Source organism: Hyperoodon ampullatus (assembly GCF_949752795.1).
Source record: "Hyperoodon ampullatus genome assembly, chromosome: 3".
Lineage (NCBI taxonomy): Eukaryota > Metazoa > Chordata > Mammalia > Artiodactyla > Ziphiidae > Hyperoodon > Hyperoodon ampullatus.
In genome coordinates, this window is record NC_136916.1 from 67,083,829 (window position 1) to 67,100,862 (window position 17,034).

At 49.0% G+C, this 17,034-nt stretch overlaps 1 protein-coding gene across 3 annotated transcripts; it reads right to left on the bottom strand.

Annotated features, from left to right (window-relative positions):
- Positions 1 to 247: 247 nt before the first annotated feature.
- Positions 248 to 15,345, bottom strand: DNAJA4 (DnaJ heat shock protein family (Hsp40) member A4; the record flags this gene model as incomplete). Of its 3 annotated transcripts, XM_079700849.1 has the most annotated exons (8): positions 248 to 1,130; positions 1,227 to 1,327; positions 5,078 to 5,308; positions 6,325 to 6,552; positions 7,456 to 7,560; positions 9,488 to 9,668; positions 14,739 to 14,877; positions 15,275 to 15,345. In XM_079700849.1, the coding sequence occupies 8 exons, from the start codon at positions 15,343 to 15,345 to the stop codon at positions 915 to 917; spliced, it is 1,272 nt and encodes a 423-aa protein (XP_079556975.1). In that variant the 3' UTR covers positions 248 to 914. The 3 variants fall into 3 exon arrangements, with proteins under 3 accessions (XP_079556975.1, XP_079556976.1, XP_079556977.1); XM_079700850.1 differs by lacking the exons at positions 5,078 to 5,308; positions 15,275 to 15,345 and having other exon boundaries at positions 14,739 to 14,870; XM_079700851.1 differs by lacking the exons at positions 5,078 to 5,308; positions 6,325 to 6,552; positions 7,456 to 7,560; positions 15,275 to 15,345 and having other exon boundaries at positions 14,739 to 14,870.
- Between the last annotated feature and the right edge of the window lie 1,689 nt (positions 15,346 to 17,034).

Genomic DNA, 17,034 nt, shown 5'->3' on the forward strand with positions numbered 1-17,034 from the left:
TGTGACACGGGGCTGAACCACCAGCATCTCCCGTGGATTCCCTTGCACTGAGGCTGCTGCAGACATGGATGGTTTTGTTATCTTCACAAGTAAGCACTTTGGTGGGAGAGCACTGCAAAGGCTGTCAACAGAAAATAAAACAACAAAAAACAAGGTGTGGGGGGAGCAGGCAAACAGTTTTATCAACGTTTCATTTAAAACACTGGTTTGTCCTCACCGCAAGGCCTGGAAGGTTCAGGAAGCTTCCAAGAGAGATGATCAGACACACTCACACCCCATTCCAAGCATTCAAGGGCACAGGACAGTAGGAACCAAGTTGGCCCTGCAGCCCACTCAGCGTGAACCAGGCACTGCAGCCAAGCCCAACCCACAGATGTGCTTTTATTCTTTAGGAGAAGCATCTAGAATCTAGATTCAGAAATGTCACATGAGCAGCCCTGAGATCATGCCCTCAGTAACTTTGCCATTATGAGGGAGGTGGGGAGGGAAAGAAACCGCAGAGCTAGACGTGGGCCAGGTCACCCACTTCATGCCTGAAGGTTTGCTAGGGGGCTGAGTGCTGTTGTCTGGGCTGTGCTTTATTGGTGGAACTGAACTATGGCAAAGCCACTAGAAGTACAAAGTGTCAGTGCGGTCACTGGCATCTCAAAAATATCCTGAAAATGTAAATAGATTCCATATGCAGACTAGAGTGATTTACACTTAAAACACTTAAATATAAATTAAGCTATAACTTAAGTTACAACCAAAAGAAAAACAAAAGAAAAACCAAAAAGACACTCAGCAGTTGAGAATGCTGAACACATACACAGGATACCCCAAACACGAGGCCATTAAAGCGATGCCATTTTCATTGTGCCAACTTTACATTCATCATGTGCTAGTCCAGCCGGGCCACGCTGCACCGGGCCACATCATGCCGTCTGGCACTGCACTCCGGCCCGGGGCCCGTCATCATCCTCCTCATAGGCCTCCCTGTGCTGGCGCCAGTTCTGCTCATTGGGATTAAACTCCATCAGCTCCACCTGATCCATGTCATCTGTAATCCTGACTTTCTGTCGAGGAGGGAGCAGAGCTTCCAGCTGGGGAAGGTTGTCTGGAGACAGCCAGTGTTTTTCAGGAAAAATAACCTGTAAAGGGTGAGGTGGGAAAGAGCAGTTGTTTCTTCCCTTCCCAATTAAGGCATTTAATTATATGTCCCATGAGAATAAAACACATGCACTTACTAAAAACTGTATGATCAGAGTCCCTTTCTCCAGGGGTGCTTTGTAGATTGGCATTCCTTCATTACGCACACATTTCAGGTCCCCGTGCTTTACCACCTCACCTGCCGCAGAGAAGGTTTACTTATGAAACCGGAAGATGGAGGGCAGCCTGGAGAGGTCAGTCCCTGTGTTGGGAGAGCCTGGGGCAGACACCATCACCCCCACAGCAGCAGGCAAAGGCAGGGGTCATGGGGCATCTGACTAAAAAGCTGGTCCCGACCAGAATGATGCCTGTCAGAGGAACCGGCTGGGGGAGGGGGATGAGAGGGAGGGGGGCGGGAGTGGAACCCTCTCTGACCCACACACTGGGCTCCTGCAGTGTATCCAAGGAGGAGCGGGCTGAAGCCTTCATCAGAAGGTTGGTTTAAAAAAGTGAACTGGGAGTCAACACTCAGTCTGGGTAAACGGGTGATACCTGTCAGCCTGCCTCTTGCGTCAGGCTGTCACTACAACCTTCCCATGAGTGGGAGGAGCGTCTGCTCCTCAGAGACTCAAGCAGAGCTTGGAGCAGGAATGGGCCTCAAAGAGTCCAGCCAGATCCCACCTGGCAGGAGAGCCAGCCTTCTGGGTAGGTGGCTCTGGCCACAGGCAGTCTCCATGAGCTGGTGGGCTGGAGCTGGTCTGGCTTGCACTTGCTGGATCTTACATTCTACACTTTTTCAAAAGGCATCATGGGAGTTTAGTCTCCCCAGAGCTCTTGGTTCACCCCCAAATCTAAAAGTATCATTTCCTTCCAAACATGAAAAGAAAAGTGATAAAAGGGTCTCTTAAAAAAGTATGCTCTTCGGCTCAGTAATGAAAATGGACAAAGAAAGAAATGTTCAGAAAAAATGGTTGGGGGGAGCCCAAACACTCATTTATTCAGCATCCCACTCCCCTGGATGAACTCTCTCAAGAGGAAATCTTTTTTTTTTTTTTTTTTTTTGTGCAGTACGCAGGCCTCTCACTGTTGTGGCCTCCCCCGTTGTGGAGCACAGGCTCCGGACACGCAGGCTCAGCGGCCATGGCTCACGGGCCCAGCTGCTCCGCGGCATGTGGGATCTTCCCAGACTGGGGCACGAACCCGTGTCCCATGCATCAGCAGGCAGACTCCCAACCACTGCACCACCAGGGAAGCCCCAAGATGAAATCTTTTAAAGTATCTCATGGGAGTTTTTAAAATAAAGGGTGTGGAGGACTCTCTGCTTGGGGGTCATTCAGTGCAGGGCTGTGACTCACATGTGGCCCTCAGAGCTGCTGACTGCAGGAGGAGCCCATTAGCTAAACGGCCCCAGGCTGCTGGGCTTGTTATGGTCTTTGCTTTGTTTTTAATAGCTTTTCTGTCTCTTTGCTCCTGTCAGGTGTCACACTTCTTGTTGCTCTCAGCACAACTCCTCAGGCTTCTCCTTCTAACTCACTGGGGGGCAGGGAAACCGTGGGACCAAGCATGGACAACCACGTGTAAGAGAAGGAAAGAGATGATGAGTCAGCTCTTCCGTGAGGTACATATCTGCCTTCAGTCAGGGGGATCACACCCTGGTGAAGCTCTTAAGGCACTTTTTTCTTTAATCTCCTGATTCTCAGCCATGCTCAGACAGCCTAAAGGCCTCTGGTGAGGAAGGCACTTCAGTAGCAGGAGAAGAGGAAATGAAGGAAAGAGAAATAAGCCAAAACAGGAAAAGAAGAGGTGAAAGAAAAGGACTCAAAAAAGATAAATGAGCAAAAAGAAAAAGCACAGGAGAAATCTCCAGCAGAAGGTTTTCTGGACACCCTGCCCTTCCTTATAACTAAGCAAGGAAACAGGTTTCTCGGGGTTTACGACTTCCTTCCCTCTGGGGCTCACTTCCTCTCTTTCGTCCTTGGCTCCCAGTTTCCCTGTGGCTGGGATCAGCTGGGAGGCAGCAAGGAACACTGGGCTCCAATCCCATGGCAGGGGCCCCTGCTCCAGGGAGCTCGGCCAAGGACGAGCTTTCGCAAAGAAGTTACACAGCACCCCAAAGATGCTGCCCAGCTCATGCTCCCCGAAGGGCTGGAATCAGGTCTGAGACAATGTTAGGGGGTCTTGGACATGATACCAGGGGTCTTGGGCACACACCCTCTCACAGCCTGTGGCCTAGGGCTTTGTGTGAACTATGATCCCCAAACTTTCCTACAGAAGTGAGGGGAGGAATTGGGTACATTGGGAGGCTTACAGAATGGAATCTAAAGAAAGGTGCTGTATTTAAAATTTTCATGCATATTTTCATTATACTGCAGTGCTTTCCCCCAATCCGTAAGTATATCTATACACAAACACAGAAAAGAAAAATCAGGGTAAATTTTTAACAATAGGCAAATCATATATGCGTGGTCTTCATACTGTTTTTATTTTTACAACTTTTTGTTAGTTTGAAATTGTTTCCAAATAAAAAGTAAAAAACAAAAGCAAAAAACCCCAAAACAAACCTCTGATCAAGACTTGGATATATAATTCTGTTTCACTTATACCCAGAAAAGAGGAAACAGAAAAAGCCAAAGAGGAAAGTGGCAGAGAAAGAGAACAGGCCAGAAAGGGGAAGAGAGAAATGGACACAGAGGCAGGAAAGCCCTGGATGGAGGCTAGGGAGGCAAGGTGGCTCACTCCACTGGACTTCAGGGTCTTAATTACACTGCCCTCGGACAGGCTTATTGGCTGGTTACCTCCCACCCCAGCTCTGAGCCTACCCCTCTAGCCTAAACCTCAGATACCCACAGAAGTCACTCCCTAACCCTGTGGCCAGCGAGGGGACCAGAGCAGCACTGCTCACGGCCAGTGATGGGGTCACGGATGTCTGGGTGGCTCAGCCACCACCACACCTGTCCAGACATTATTTGACATGGACAACTGACCTGAAGTGCTATTCGGAGGCAGCTTCAAGTCGAGGGCCCCAGCCTGGCCTCTCTCCCTTCTCCAATTTGCCTGGCCTCCTCACAGCCCCTTCCAGGCAAGTCCTCTGGGGCCCACATGGACTCAACTGCAGTGAACACTAGCCCTCCTGGGAGCTGGGAGCCTGCCATCTATACATGTGCTGGCAGGCTGAGCTCTCAGGCCTTTGAGAACCCTTTGGGTCCAGGAGCAGCTCCTTCAAGCTCCTGTGCCTGTGTGCAGACGGGCAGTTCTCTAGAAGCCGCCAAGGATAAGCTGGCAGGCGATGTCTTTTTTTTTCAGGAAAATTCTATTTTAAAATGTCTCTCACATGTAATCAACAACACAGAGGCTAGAGAAACATGAATGAATCAGCACAGATCACCATTTGATAGAAAAACACCACCTATTATCAGCTGTGTTTTATTATACAAAAGTTAATTTTTAGGGCTTCCCTGGTGGCGCAGTGGTTGAGAGTCCGCCTGCCGATGCAGGGGACACGGGTTCGTGCCCCGGTCCGGGGAGATCCCACATGCCGCAGAGCGGCTGGGCCCGTGAGCCATGGCCACTAAGCCTGCACGTCCGGAGCCTGTGCTCCGCAATGGGAGAGGCCACAACAGTGAGAGGCCTGTGTACCGCAAAAAAAGAAAAAAAAAAAAAAATTTAATTAAAAAAAAAATTTAAGTTAAATTGGCAGGTTCCAGGTAGAAATTTAGATCCCCAAGATTCCTGTTTTGAGGCTCTTTCCCCAAAACTGAATTTTTTTCGTGGAGATTATAAAAGAAATTCATAAAATTCTCAAAAGCCCCTAGTGATCACTTTAGAGAAAATCAAGTCACAGTAACTTGTGCAACAGAAGTCAACCTTGAATGTGAAACCAGGCTAAGCTGCCAGCATCATTATGCCAAACATACAGAAGAACTACAGCGAAACACATCTGAAACATTACCTGATTTGGATGTAATAATAAGGACTCGATCATCCAGTGTTTTTATCATCTTCTTGAAGCCACAAAGGGCTTCAGAAAGCTGAATTTTCATTTTCATGATCAAGTCATGGCCTCGTCTCTGAAAGACACTATGATCCTTCTGATCAAGCACAATTATGACATCACCAGGCTCCAGCTCAGGCTCCTGATCTCCTTCTCCATGAAACAGTATCTTTTGCCCATCTTTCATACCTATGAAACATCATCCCTTTCTGATTAGCCACTTCTCTTAAAAACCATACTTCTGACAAAGCTTTTGAGGAAGGCTCACAGAGAGCCCTTTGGGGGTTCTTTATTCATCAAACCTCCCAACCTCGTGCAGGCCTGGGGCTGGGATTACCACTGACCGAGAGGCCTCACCCCCCGCGGCATAACGAGGGTCCTCAGCCAAGTGTGCAGCATGGAGAGTGGGAAACGAGGCCGCCATATCGCAAGTTCACCAGGCACTCCCCGCCCTCCTGGCCATGCGATGCCACAGCTGACGCTGTGACAGTGCACTGTGAGCAGAAGGTCACCGCCTGCTTCTTGACGCACAAGCAGCACTGGGCTCTGGGGGCCTTCTAATAAGTCTCTGTGCACACAGGCACAGTGTTCAGTCCCTCCATATGTGTGCTGGTTTGGGTGTTGATTTGTGTACTTTGGTCTCTCACCTAAATACATCTGCTGGATTAGGAAGCCACAGAATGATCAGGGGGAACAACTAAGAGGGAAAAAGACCCTAAAATGATGGCCCCAGGCAAAATGAACAGCAGGAGGAAGGTGCTGGATTTGGGAGAATCTGCTGCAACAGAGGGGAAATGTGTGGAGAAAAGGGACATACAGCTACGAAGACTTAGATAAGCTTTTACGGCCAATGAGCGACAAAAGCCATTAGGAATAACACTCCCAGTGACTCTAAAGTAATGGTTTGAGAAAGGCAAGAGAGGGCAGTTAACCAAAATCAAGGTTTCCAATCCAGGGCATTGGAAAACCTTACAAAGAGGTTTTGTAAGCAAGAAAACTTTGGCAGGTGACACAGATGGAAATAAAGCCAGGGAGGGTCAATGGAAGATGCCCTGGGAATTGGAGGAACTGACGGCACACTCTAACGGCATTTAAATACCAGTTGTGCTGTGTCTCATTTCCCAGATACCTAACCCTTGTGCCCCACGATCAGCACCTGAGATGCATGTCCACCAGCGTGGGGCGCTAGTGCTGCGCAGCCTCACCTTTCTCCACGTGCACCTCGATAATCTTTTTCTCTCGGATGACCTTGGCACCACTGCAGCTTTCACAGCGGTCCTTGGGGTTGATGCGCTCGCCCTGGCCCTTGCACTCGATGCACACGGTCTGGATCTGCTGCACCATGCCCGGCCCTATCTGCTGGATGTGAATCTGCATCCCTCGCCCCTTGCACACTGGGCACTTCTCCACAGATCCCTTCTTCCCACCAACGCCTGTGGGGAGACAGGAACAAGGCTGTGCTCTTCCCTTAGAAGCATCTCTGCTGGGTGCCACCACAGAAGGATAATGAGCCATGAAATTGGACACTGGGGTTTGAATTCTGACTATTTACAATCATGAAAAGCCATGTGGAAGAGTCTGGATGATTCTAGCCAAGCAGACAATATCCAGATGTTAACATGTAAGCACAAACATTTGTGGTTTTGGCTATACCAAGATAAATTCATTGCTTTAACTTCACAGAATGTGTTTTCTTCCACCCCAGGGTGGAAGAACACACATGCCTACGTGTGACCAGTGGAGACTGGAGAAAACAGCCCTGTCCACAAGGGTGGCTACCCAGCCCAGCCACTTCTCTGTGGGACAATGTGTGACCAAGTCACCAGATCTGACTTTTCTTGAAAAATCAGATTTTAAAAAATTACATTAATTATATTTACATTTAAATCAAGGACAGCAAACTATGGCCAGCTGCCTGGTTTTGTAAATAAAGCTTTATTGGAAGGACAGGTATGTCATCTGCTTGTTTATGGTCTATGGCTCCTTTTGCAATAAGAGTTGAATAGTTACGACAGGGACTGCATGGCTCACGAAGCCCAGAAATACCTAGCATCTGGCCCTTTACAGCAAAAGTCTGCCGACCCCTAGGTTGGGTCAACCATTCTTGATTTTTATATTTTTAAAATAATTGTCAACATATTAAATAAATGTGCAGTCCAAATAAAAAATGTACAGGGCCAAATGAAATGGATTTGGCCCTCAGGCTACCTGTTTGCAATCTCTGACCTTCACATTTAAAAAGATAAATTAGTTTTCTCTGAATTGTAAAACAGTAAGAATTGTTTCCAGATCTAAGGGACCAGAACTATGAGACTCATTCAGAAATTAATTCTTACCTTCACATTTCTCACAAATTACATTTTTCTGGAGAGCCAATTTCTTTGTGACTCCATTATATAAATCTTCAAGAGTTACAGACAACTGATGTACAACATTCTTGCCTTACCGAGGGAAAAAAAAGACCAGTTAGTAATACTGTATTAAATATACCTCTCTATTAAATACTACCCATATGACCTTTAGTGGTACGAAGTCTCAAACTGTGCCTGTGTCATTCATTCCCTTCCCTGTGGGAAGCAATGCTTGCTTCTGTTACACCTGGCCCATCCTTCTGGCCCTTTGCCAGCATGAGAACTAATACCCTTTCTAGCTATGAGCTAATTATTCAATCATTTATAGATGTCAAAGACTTTCATCTTTATTTTCTAAAACAAATCTGAGAATGAGAGATCAATGAGGAAACCCAAGGCAATGTTAACCAATGAGATTGGTTAACTAGTTTCTCCCCATGAAAGGAGCCCTTTCCTTATAGATGATGCACGAAGTCAGTCTCTGGACCTTTAACTGAAACTCTTCGTTGAACATAACGTCCTTTACTTTTTGAGCCCTTCTATGTCTTGTGGCCAAGTGGGAACTCTTTCATCTGTGGAAATCTTGTCCGTGCATCCAGGACAGTGGGCCTTTCATCTTCAGGGTGGGAGTCTGTCTGCTCTGGCACCATACCAGCCTGTCAGGACCCACAGCATCAGGTCCCTCTCTGCTGCCCATAGGGCTCTCGCGGTCACCGAGATGCTGTCCTTGTTTATTGGATGTCAACTTTGAGAGATGACTTAATTAAGGGCGTGAAGTTGTTCATCTCAAGACAGTGAGAGAGCTAGGCAAGAGGATACCCAAGGTTTTAATCACATCCACACTGTCAATTATATGAGCAGGCAACATACCCAGAAAACAGGGTAAGGATTTTTCCCTAATAAACACTTTGTGATTTTCAGCACACTGTATTCACAGAATTGACAGCCAAGCTTTTCAAAGCTCAAAGTCAATTATAATGTGAGAACAAGTGCAGCCTTATTTATCCAGGGGCCTCTTGTTGACCTCAAACCACCCTTCTTAAACCTCAATGCAGAGCTTATTTTGATTTCACCCAGGATTTTAATAAGCTTGGTTATCTATCTGGTTTTGAGGTCCAAAGCAGAGTATCAGCCGTAAGCAGGACAGGGGAAGGGGGCTATTAGAGACCACTGGTAACAGAGGTGACAGTCCAGAGCCTGGCAGGAGGTAAGAGGTAGAAAAATTAGGAAGAACAAAACCAGAACTCAAACACAGGGGCCTGGGGCCATTTCACCAACAGCTAAGTCTCTCAATTCACCTCTGGGGATGAAGCTGCTAGTCCTAATGCATTCTGAAGAGAGGGGCAAAGTAGTTTCTTTTACAAAGATGTTCAAACATCAAGGGGTAAATTTTGTTACCTAGAAAATCTCCTGAGCAGGCCTGAGAAAATGAGGCCACACTGCACACGGCAGAGCACCAGCCACAAATAGAGCCCGCGGGCCCTGGCCCAAGTCAGGAGGCACGGGAGGAAGCGTGCAGGAGGGGAGACGAGCGCGCTCGGCAGAGGTATCACTAAAACCACAGGAGGTGCCGTTTATGTCCCTTAGGAACATAAATGGAACCTGACCCCAACAAGAGAGAAAAAGAGGGCAAGATGAACTTGAACTTCCTCCTTTCTCCTCACCGTCATTTGCTCCTTTTTTTTTGCGGTGGGGGAGGGGGCACACCATTTGCAGGATCTTAGTTCCCTGACCGGGGACTGAACACAGGCCCCAGCAGTGAAAGCACCGAGTCCTAGCCCCTGGATCACCAGGGAATTCCCCATTTGCTCCTTTATATGTGGTGTTGGGAAGGTGTCAGGCAATTAATTGCTAAATGCACTAAGAGATTCCAGGTAGACTAAACAAGCAATGAACTAAAGCTAATGATCCCCAAACATGACAACTACACCCTTTTAAGGCATGATCCGTCCTGATTCCAGCAACATGTACAATTTGGAAACTATAAAACTTGCTTAATGTCTTTCAAAGCAGTTACCTCTTCTCTCTCTAGCCATCCGTCCTCCGCCACCAAAGAACATGTCAAAGATGTCCATGGGGGAAGAGAAGCTGGGGCTGCCTGAGCCTCCTTCCTTAATTGCCTGTTCGCCGCCCTGGTCATAAATGTCCCTTTTCTTTGGATCTGAAAGCACTTCATATGCCTGGGATATGAGCTTAAACTTCAAAAGAAAAAAAGAGAGATTAAAAAGAGAAGGTTTGAGTTGTTCATGAAGCAAACCCACCATATAAATGCAATGACAGAGGGATTCTACACCCAACCCCCCAAACTAGCAGGTCTATAAGTTATCTGAAACCTGACTTTTCCATTTAATCCCTTTGTAGAGTGGGATACATAGGGCAAACATTACTAAGGGATGAGAGGCAGGGCCACAGCAGAGAATAAGGATACAGAGCAGTAAGAAGGAGTTTCTCCCTCCTCAGGCTGCACCAGACAGGAAGAAGTAGAGTGGAGCTAAGATGTAGTGAGACCAGGCCAGGGCTTAACCTACAACTGGATAAAGCCCAGGAGGGCTGCTTTCCTAGGTTACTAGCATAAAATGCAACTACAGACATCCTGTGAGCATCCATCCGCATGCAGGCTGCAGACACTGTGCACAAATCTGTCCTGATCTCCCCCACAAAGTCCTGCCCCTCCCATAGTCTCCCCCTCCCATAGTCTCCCCCATAGCTCACTTATTGGCAATTCCAAAACCTCATTTCCTTTCCCTCACATCTCATCTGTCAACAAATCCTTCTGGTGCTACCTTCAAATGTCCATCTCCAGTACCCTAAGACAGAACACCCCATGTGTCACATGCCTGCCAAAAATGTATCCTGGAATCCAACTGGAAGAAAAGAATCAGAAAACCCAAATTGAAGTATATTCTGCAAAACTAAAAGACAGGAAAACTAAATGCAGTGTGTGACCCTGGATTGGATCCTGGACTGGATCTTGCACTGGGGAAAAAATTGCTACAAAGGACACTGGAACAACTGGAAAAATGGTAATTTTTTTCTCAATGTTAAACTTCTTAAATTTGATAAATGTATTGTGGTTATGTACAAGGATGCTGTTTTCCCAAAGATAAACATTTAGGGCTGAAAGGTTATGATGTATGCAACTTACCCTCAAAAGCTTTAGCAAATAATAATAATATAGGGAAAGCAAATGTAGTGACCTATTTATAATCAGTGAAGGTAGGTGAAAGAAAGGCAGGTGTTCGTTGTACCACTCTCACCTTTTCTGCAGATATATGGAAGTTTTTAACATAAAATCAAAACACTATATAAAATATCCAAAATCCATCCCTTCTCACCACTACCACCACCATGCCCGCCCTGGCGGAGGACACCCTCATTGGCCTGGATAGCCACAGTGACCTCCTCACTGGACTCCCATCTTCCGCCTTCACCTCAGCTTTCAGTCTGTTCTCCGCACAGCAGCCAGAACTTGCCAGCTAATCACGTCAGTCCTCTGCCCCAAGCCCTCCAAGGGGCCCGACTCACTTGGAGTAAAAGCCAGTTCTGGTCTACAAGCCCAAACTGACACCTTTGCCTCCAGCTCCCCGCAATTCTGCTCGTGCGCCATTGGCCTCCTTGCTGTTCCCCAATACCAGAGCACTTACTGCTGGGATGGTGTCCCCACTGCAGTGTCAGCTCCATGAGGACAGGTGGTTAGGTCAGCTTTGTCCACTGCCATATCCCCAAACCTAGAACACTGTCTGGCCTGTAGAAGGTACCTGGTAAATACTTGTTATATGAATGGCTCAATTCTGGGAATTGAGAAATGAATAAGTGAGATAGGGTCTTTGCCGTCCAGGGGAATGGTTTAGGAAGAAAAAAAAAATACAGAACATACAGGAAAAAAAAGTGCTTTGAATATACAAATATGGAAACTGACAGACACTAGGTTTTCTCTTGTACTACAGATCCCCGATAGAGGTCTAATAAGTAACTAATAAATAATAAATGATAGCTAATAAATAATAGCTAACAACTGGGTAATTCAAAAAACTGTCTTAGAGACATCAGAATCATACTCAAGGTAGTTAGGTCTTTTGGTACGTTGATTCTCCCACCATTTCTGTAAAGAAGTTGGTATCGTTCACCACTACTCCTTTCCACAGAAGGAAAATAAGGTGTAGGGATTAGGTGCCCGGTAAGGAAGATCAGAAAGCAACCAGGCCAGGCTGCCCCCAGGGAGTCTCTGGGCCCCTCTGTACTAGGTAAACATGCTTCAAGAGAATGTCCATTAGAAACACTCTGGATAATTGAAAGACTTTTGCACTTAACAGAATGGATGATTAATCTAAAAAGGAAAAGGAATGCCCTGTCACTTGGGGCATTCAACCAGAGGCCAGACCTCACAAAGGGGCAGGGCTCCCACTACCCTGGGGGTGGGGGTGGGATCTCAGCACTCCAGAGTCTAATTCAGTCCCTGCCTGACCCCCACCCATCTCACAGTTGGAGACTAGTACTCTGACCAACTCACCTTTCAGACTGTAATAATTTGCCACAGTTCCTTTAATAAGATTATTACGCAGCTGGAAAAATGGCTTTGGAGACTATGTAGCAACTGGGAAAAGTATTTACTATAAAATATTCAGTGGTGAGGAAAAAAAACCCTATGTGCCAGGATGACCATGTACAATCACCCTGGAGAAAGCCTGGAAATAAACACAGGGACAGCAGTTAGAGTGATGTGTACTTGGTGGGTTTTCCTCAATATTCTGAAATTTTCTGCACTGTTATGCTCTCTTTTATGATTTTTTAACTTAAAAATCTATTATTCAAACTAAAAGTTACAGTAAAATTGGCCAAAAGACCAAACTCATCTCAAAAGCTGGCTGGAGTTAATAGCCAAGAACATAACCCTTATCACGGTCCCTGAAAGGGACTCGCTTACTGACCCGCTGCCCGTGTGTCTTTCAGAAAACCAGCTGCAGAAAAGTAGAGACTCCATACAGAACACCTGACAACAAACACCAGCCGCCCAATGCTTAGCAACACAGGACAACAGGCCACAAAACAAAGACCAACACCCTAATAGCCTTCTCAGTTGCCCTGGAGCAAGGGGGAACGGACTGGCTCAGTCTGTTTTTGAAGAGACATTAATACAGTGACAAACTTGGGGGGAAAAAATAAAAAGGTTCCACCTATGAACAGATAAAGTGGACAAGAACTACACACAAACTTGCACAAAAAAGAAAAGGCCTACACAGTGTGCCCAGCACACAGCAGGACCAAAAAGGAGGTATCTGGTGAGTGAATGAATGAATGAGTCCTCTCTAGGGAACTTTACAGCAGTTTCTATAAGTTGTGTCCCCAGTCTCCTCAACCCCTTTCGTTTCTAGGGAATACAGGTAGCAAACAAGGAATCATAATTAAATTAGGATGAGGACTAGGCCAGTGGTTCAGCCTATGGTCAGAGGCCGGAAGAAGTTTTAGCTGAGGACTAAATTAAAGGGTTTTATCCCCTTCATGGAAGGTGGGAAGGGAAAAGTATTCTTGGAACATCACAGAATCCCCCACCTCTAAGCTGAAAGGGACCCGCCAGACACTTCAAGAGCCTCACTTAAGTGACACTAATTCAGTATCTGGCTATAAATAAATATTAGTTTAAAACAAATCAACCACCTCTGCTCAGGCAGGTATACGCAGGGCAACACCTACAGAAATGTAGTACAGGTTAAGTCCAATTTTAAAAAAGCTTCAGAACACCAAGAGCAGACTCACTCCAATGGCACACAGCCATGACTTACTCTTGGAGAGTGCCATGAGATCTGACCTGAACTAGGGTCAGAAGGCTTTCCCACGTGCCGCCTCTGAAACGTGAAATTAGAAGCCTGGGTGCGCTCTCCTTAAAGGCTACTCTCAGCAACAGCCTACAGTGAATTTAGGGAGCACATCTATGAATCACCAACACCACGTAGAAAGCCAGTGACTTTAAAAGCTATAGTAAGCCACCTAAATATAGATGAGAATGAACACGAGTAACAGACAAATGGTCTTCCAGGAAAGCATTTTAAACTTGTGACAGCGACACTCGGCACCTGTGGCTAAATATAAATATCCTATCACTGTTGCCACCCAGCCAACCTTCTTTAGGCAGGTTTCTCCAGCTTGGAAAAGCTAACACAGACAGGTATTTTGATACTACAGTCGTTTCCATGAGTCTAAATGCTAGACAGGTAATCTATGGCTTCAAAAGTGGCCCAGGTGTCATTGCTATCAGTTACCACAAAAGCCCCACCTCCCAAAAGCCATCTAGGATATCCCAAGTTTTATAAGAAAATGGCAAGAAGTCAAAGGAGGAGTGGGAAGGCCAATAAGCTTTCCCAAGGATCAATGCCTGATCTTTCTAATCACCTATTCTGGTGAGTAATGAGCTTCCTTGGGCATAACAAGCAGGTTGACTCTTTTCCTGTGAGCTGGATGAAAAAGTTTAATTTAGGCCACTATGATGCAGAGCATTTTTCAGCCTATTATTATTGGTACTTAGGATCCACTGCGGGTCATTTGTCACAGGAAACCTGTAATGTTCATATAAAATGATGTGTCAGGTTAAAGATCTCCATGTCCCTGTTTAATAAAGAAAAGGTGATTATTCAATGTCTGACAACCTTGATCAGGCAGGAGACAGGCACACAGAACAAATCCAGTCGGCCATTCTCAAGAAGGACACCGAGTTTGTCCAAGGTACTAACTCAGATTAAAGAAACTCACCTCTAGGGCTTATGCATCAACAGGGAATATGAGCACAAAAATAATTCAACCCCGGTCGTCCCCAGCAAGTACACAACTTCTTCTGGTCGCGTGTGCCTCAGTTTCCCGGCTTGCTGGCTGCCTTTCCGACAGGAATGCCCGCAAACCCTAGGAGAACTGGGCCCCCACGTTTCAGTCCCGGCCCTCCCCGGCGTTCGGAGGAGCCCTTGTGGAGCGAAGGGAGGAATGAATGGTTTGCGCGGGGGCTCACGAGGGGTCCCGGCGCCTCGGGCCCCGGCACCAGCCCCGATGCCCAGCCCGGCGAGGCTGGGGCTCGGCGAAGCGCCCTCCAATTGACCGCGCCGCGCCCGCTCCGCCTCGGACCACCCCCGGCCCCGGCCCAGCCCCGCGGCGTGGTGCGCGGCACCTGGCGACCGCCTCTCCAACAAACGCGGCTCGGGTTCCCCGCCGCCTTCAATAATTCACAGCCCCCGAGCTCCGGGCTGAATAATTGACGGCGGGCCCCGCGCGAGCCCGGCCCGCACCTTCTCGCCCTCATCCGGGTTCTTGTCCGGGTGGTACTTGAGCGCCAGCTTCCGATAGGCCTTCTTGATCTCCTCCGGGGAGGCGTTGGGCTTCACCCCCAGGATGTCATAGTACTGGGTCTCCTTCACCATCTTTCCTCTGCGGGGCGGGGCGGGCAGGACGGTCAGCGCGCCCCGGACGCCCCAACTGGGCCCCTGGCCCGCGCCCCCACCCCCGCCGCCCGCCCGCGGGTCACGGTCACGGCTGCCGCCGCCGCCGCCGCCGCCGCCCGGGGCTCCCTCCCGCCTGCGCCGGGATACCCTCCTCTCCCAGCACCGCCGCACTCGAGCCGCCGGCTCCTCCGCGGCGGGTTTTATTCGGCGCCGGCGGAAGGTTCCGCAAGGAGACAGTGACGCCACAAAGGCCCAGAACCTTCGCGGAGGTTCCGGCGGCGCCGGGAGCTGACTGGCTGGGGCGCTGTGGCGGGTTAGCGGCCCGGACCCCCGACGCCCCGGCCCGGCGCGACGCCCCGGCCCGGCGCGACACCCCGGCTCACCCGGTCGCCTGTTCCTCCGGCCTGAAGTCTGAGTATCCGGAACTCCAGTTCTGACTGCCGCCCCGGGCCATGTTGGGGGGCTTGGAAGACGGCTTCGGAGTGGAGGGCGCCTTCCGACGGCCGCCCCGGGGCCGTCCCTTTTCCCTTGCGTGGGTCCGTGGGTCCGGCTGGCTCGAAGATCAGGTGGCCTGGAGGGCAGCGTCGGCGGGAACCCTGCCCCGAGGGGGTTGGACTGGGAGGGCTGCGCCCCGCTGTCCCCACCCGGCCTCTCCCTGGGGGTGTGGCCGCCCTCTGGTCCTGTCCAGGATGCGCCCTGAGGCATGCCTCGGATTGTTGCGTTTTTGAGGGTTTTGGAGTGGGTAGGGGCCCTCTACCGTGCTGGGGTCGCATTTCCCGAGGCCATTTCCTGAAGCTGCTGGCGCCCCCCGGGGCATCTTCAAGGCTGAGGTGAGCCTAAGCCCTTGCAGATACTTACAGTGGTGCTTTGCTGGCCCCAGCTGTGGACGGTGCTCTCTCAACTGCCCACAACTGGGAACACTTGACGTCCCCCAGATGTGGGGAGTGACGCCCATTAGATGTGAGCAGCGACGTCCACCAGATCTCCCAAAGGTGGGCAGTGCCCCCTCCGAACCACTAAGGTTGGACCAGGCTCGTGGGCGCAGTGGGCATGGGGGTGGGGTGGGAGAGCGGTTCTGGAGACTGCAGCAGGACCCTCACTGCCTGGTACAGTAATGGGTCCCTGACTTCCTTCGGCTGTGCCCAGCTCCCAGCAGGTGCCTGGTAGCAAGGATCACCACCCACTACAGGAACGTGGGCGTGGGAAGCAGCGCTATCAGAGAACTGCAGGCCGCCTTGCTCCGGCCCAGCCTTGACTTCTGCCGATGGTACACTGTCAGGGAGGGTTGGCCACTGCTCACCTGTCTGGGATCCCTTGGCCTCGTTTTGGGTCCTGTGGCTGAGGCAAGTACTATCCCCTCCTCCACGTGTTCAGTGGGGGTGAGAAATGACTTTTAACTTGCAAGAGTAATTAAGCTGCTCATTTCTGTTCTTGGAGACATTGCTTTTTCCCTCTCACATAGACCTCTGAAGAGCAGTAACCTTTGGCAGAGAACTCAGAGCTGGAGGTCAACAAACTTGATTCCATCCCCAGATGTTATTAACTATATGAGCCTTAGCCTCTCTGAGCTTGTTTCCTCATCAGCAGGACATGGTCATTGCCGCCTGCCTGCCTGCCTGCTTGTCTTCCTCTTGCAAGGATCACATGGGATGATCACTGTGAAGGCTTCTAGCACACAGTGATCATCCAAATCTCAAACCTGGCTGTTCATAGGGATCACCTGGGAGCTTCTAAAAATCCCAGTGTCCAGGCTGCACCCCAGACCAATTGCACCAGAACTTCTGGGGGTGGAACCCAAGCATCAGTACTTTTAAAGCTCCCCAGGTGATTCCACTGAGCAGCCAGAGCTGAGAACCACTGCCCTGCACCACACATTTATCCAGACTCAATAGTCTGGACCAGTGACACTGGCAGGAAGGGCATTTGTGGGTGGTCAGAGCCTATAGGCATAGAATGGGCCTATGAACTCTGGAACCAGTGAGACCTAGGTTCCAGTTGCTACCTCTGGCTGCCTGACCTTGGGCAGGTGATTTAACCTTTCTGAGCCTTAGATTCCTCAACCTTTTTATGGGGATAATATTAAGAGTATCTACCTCATAAGCTCTTGAAGCACCTGGCTCATAGTCTCATCACACGATGATGC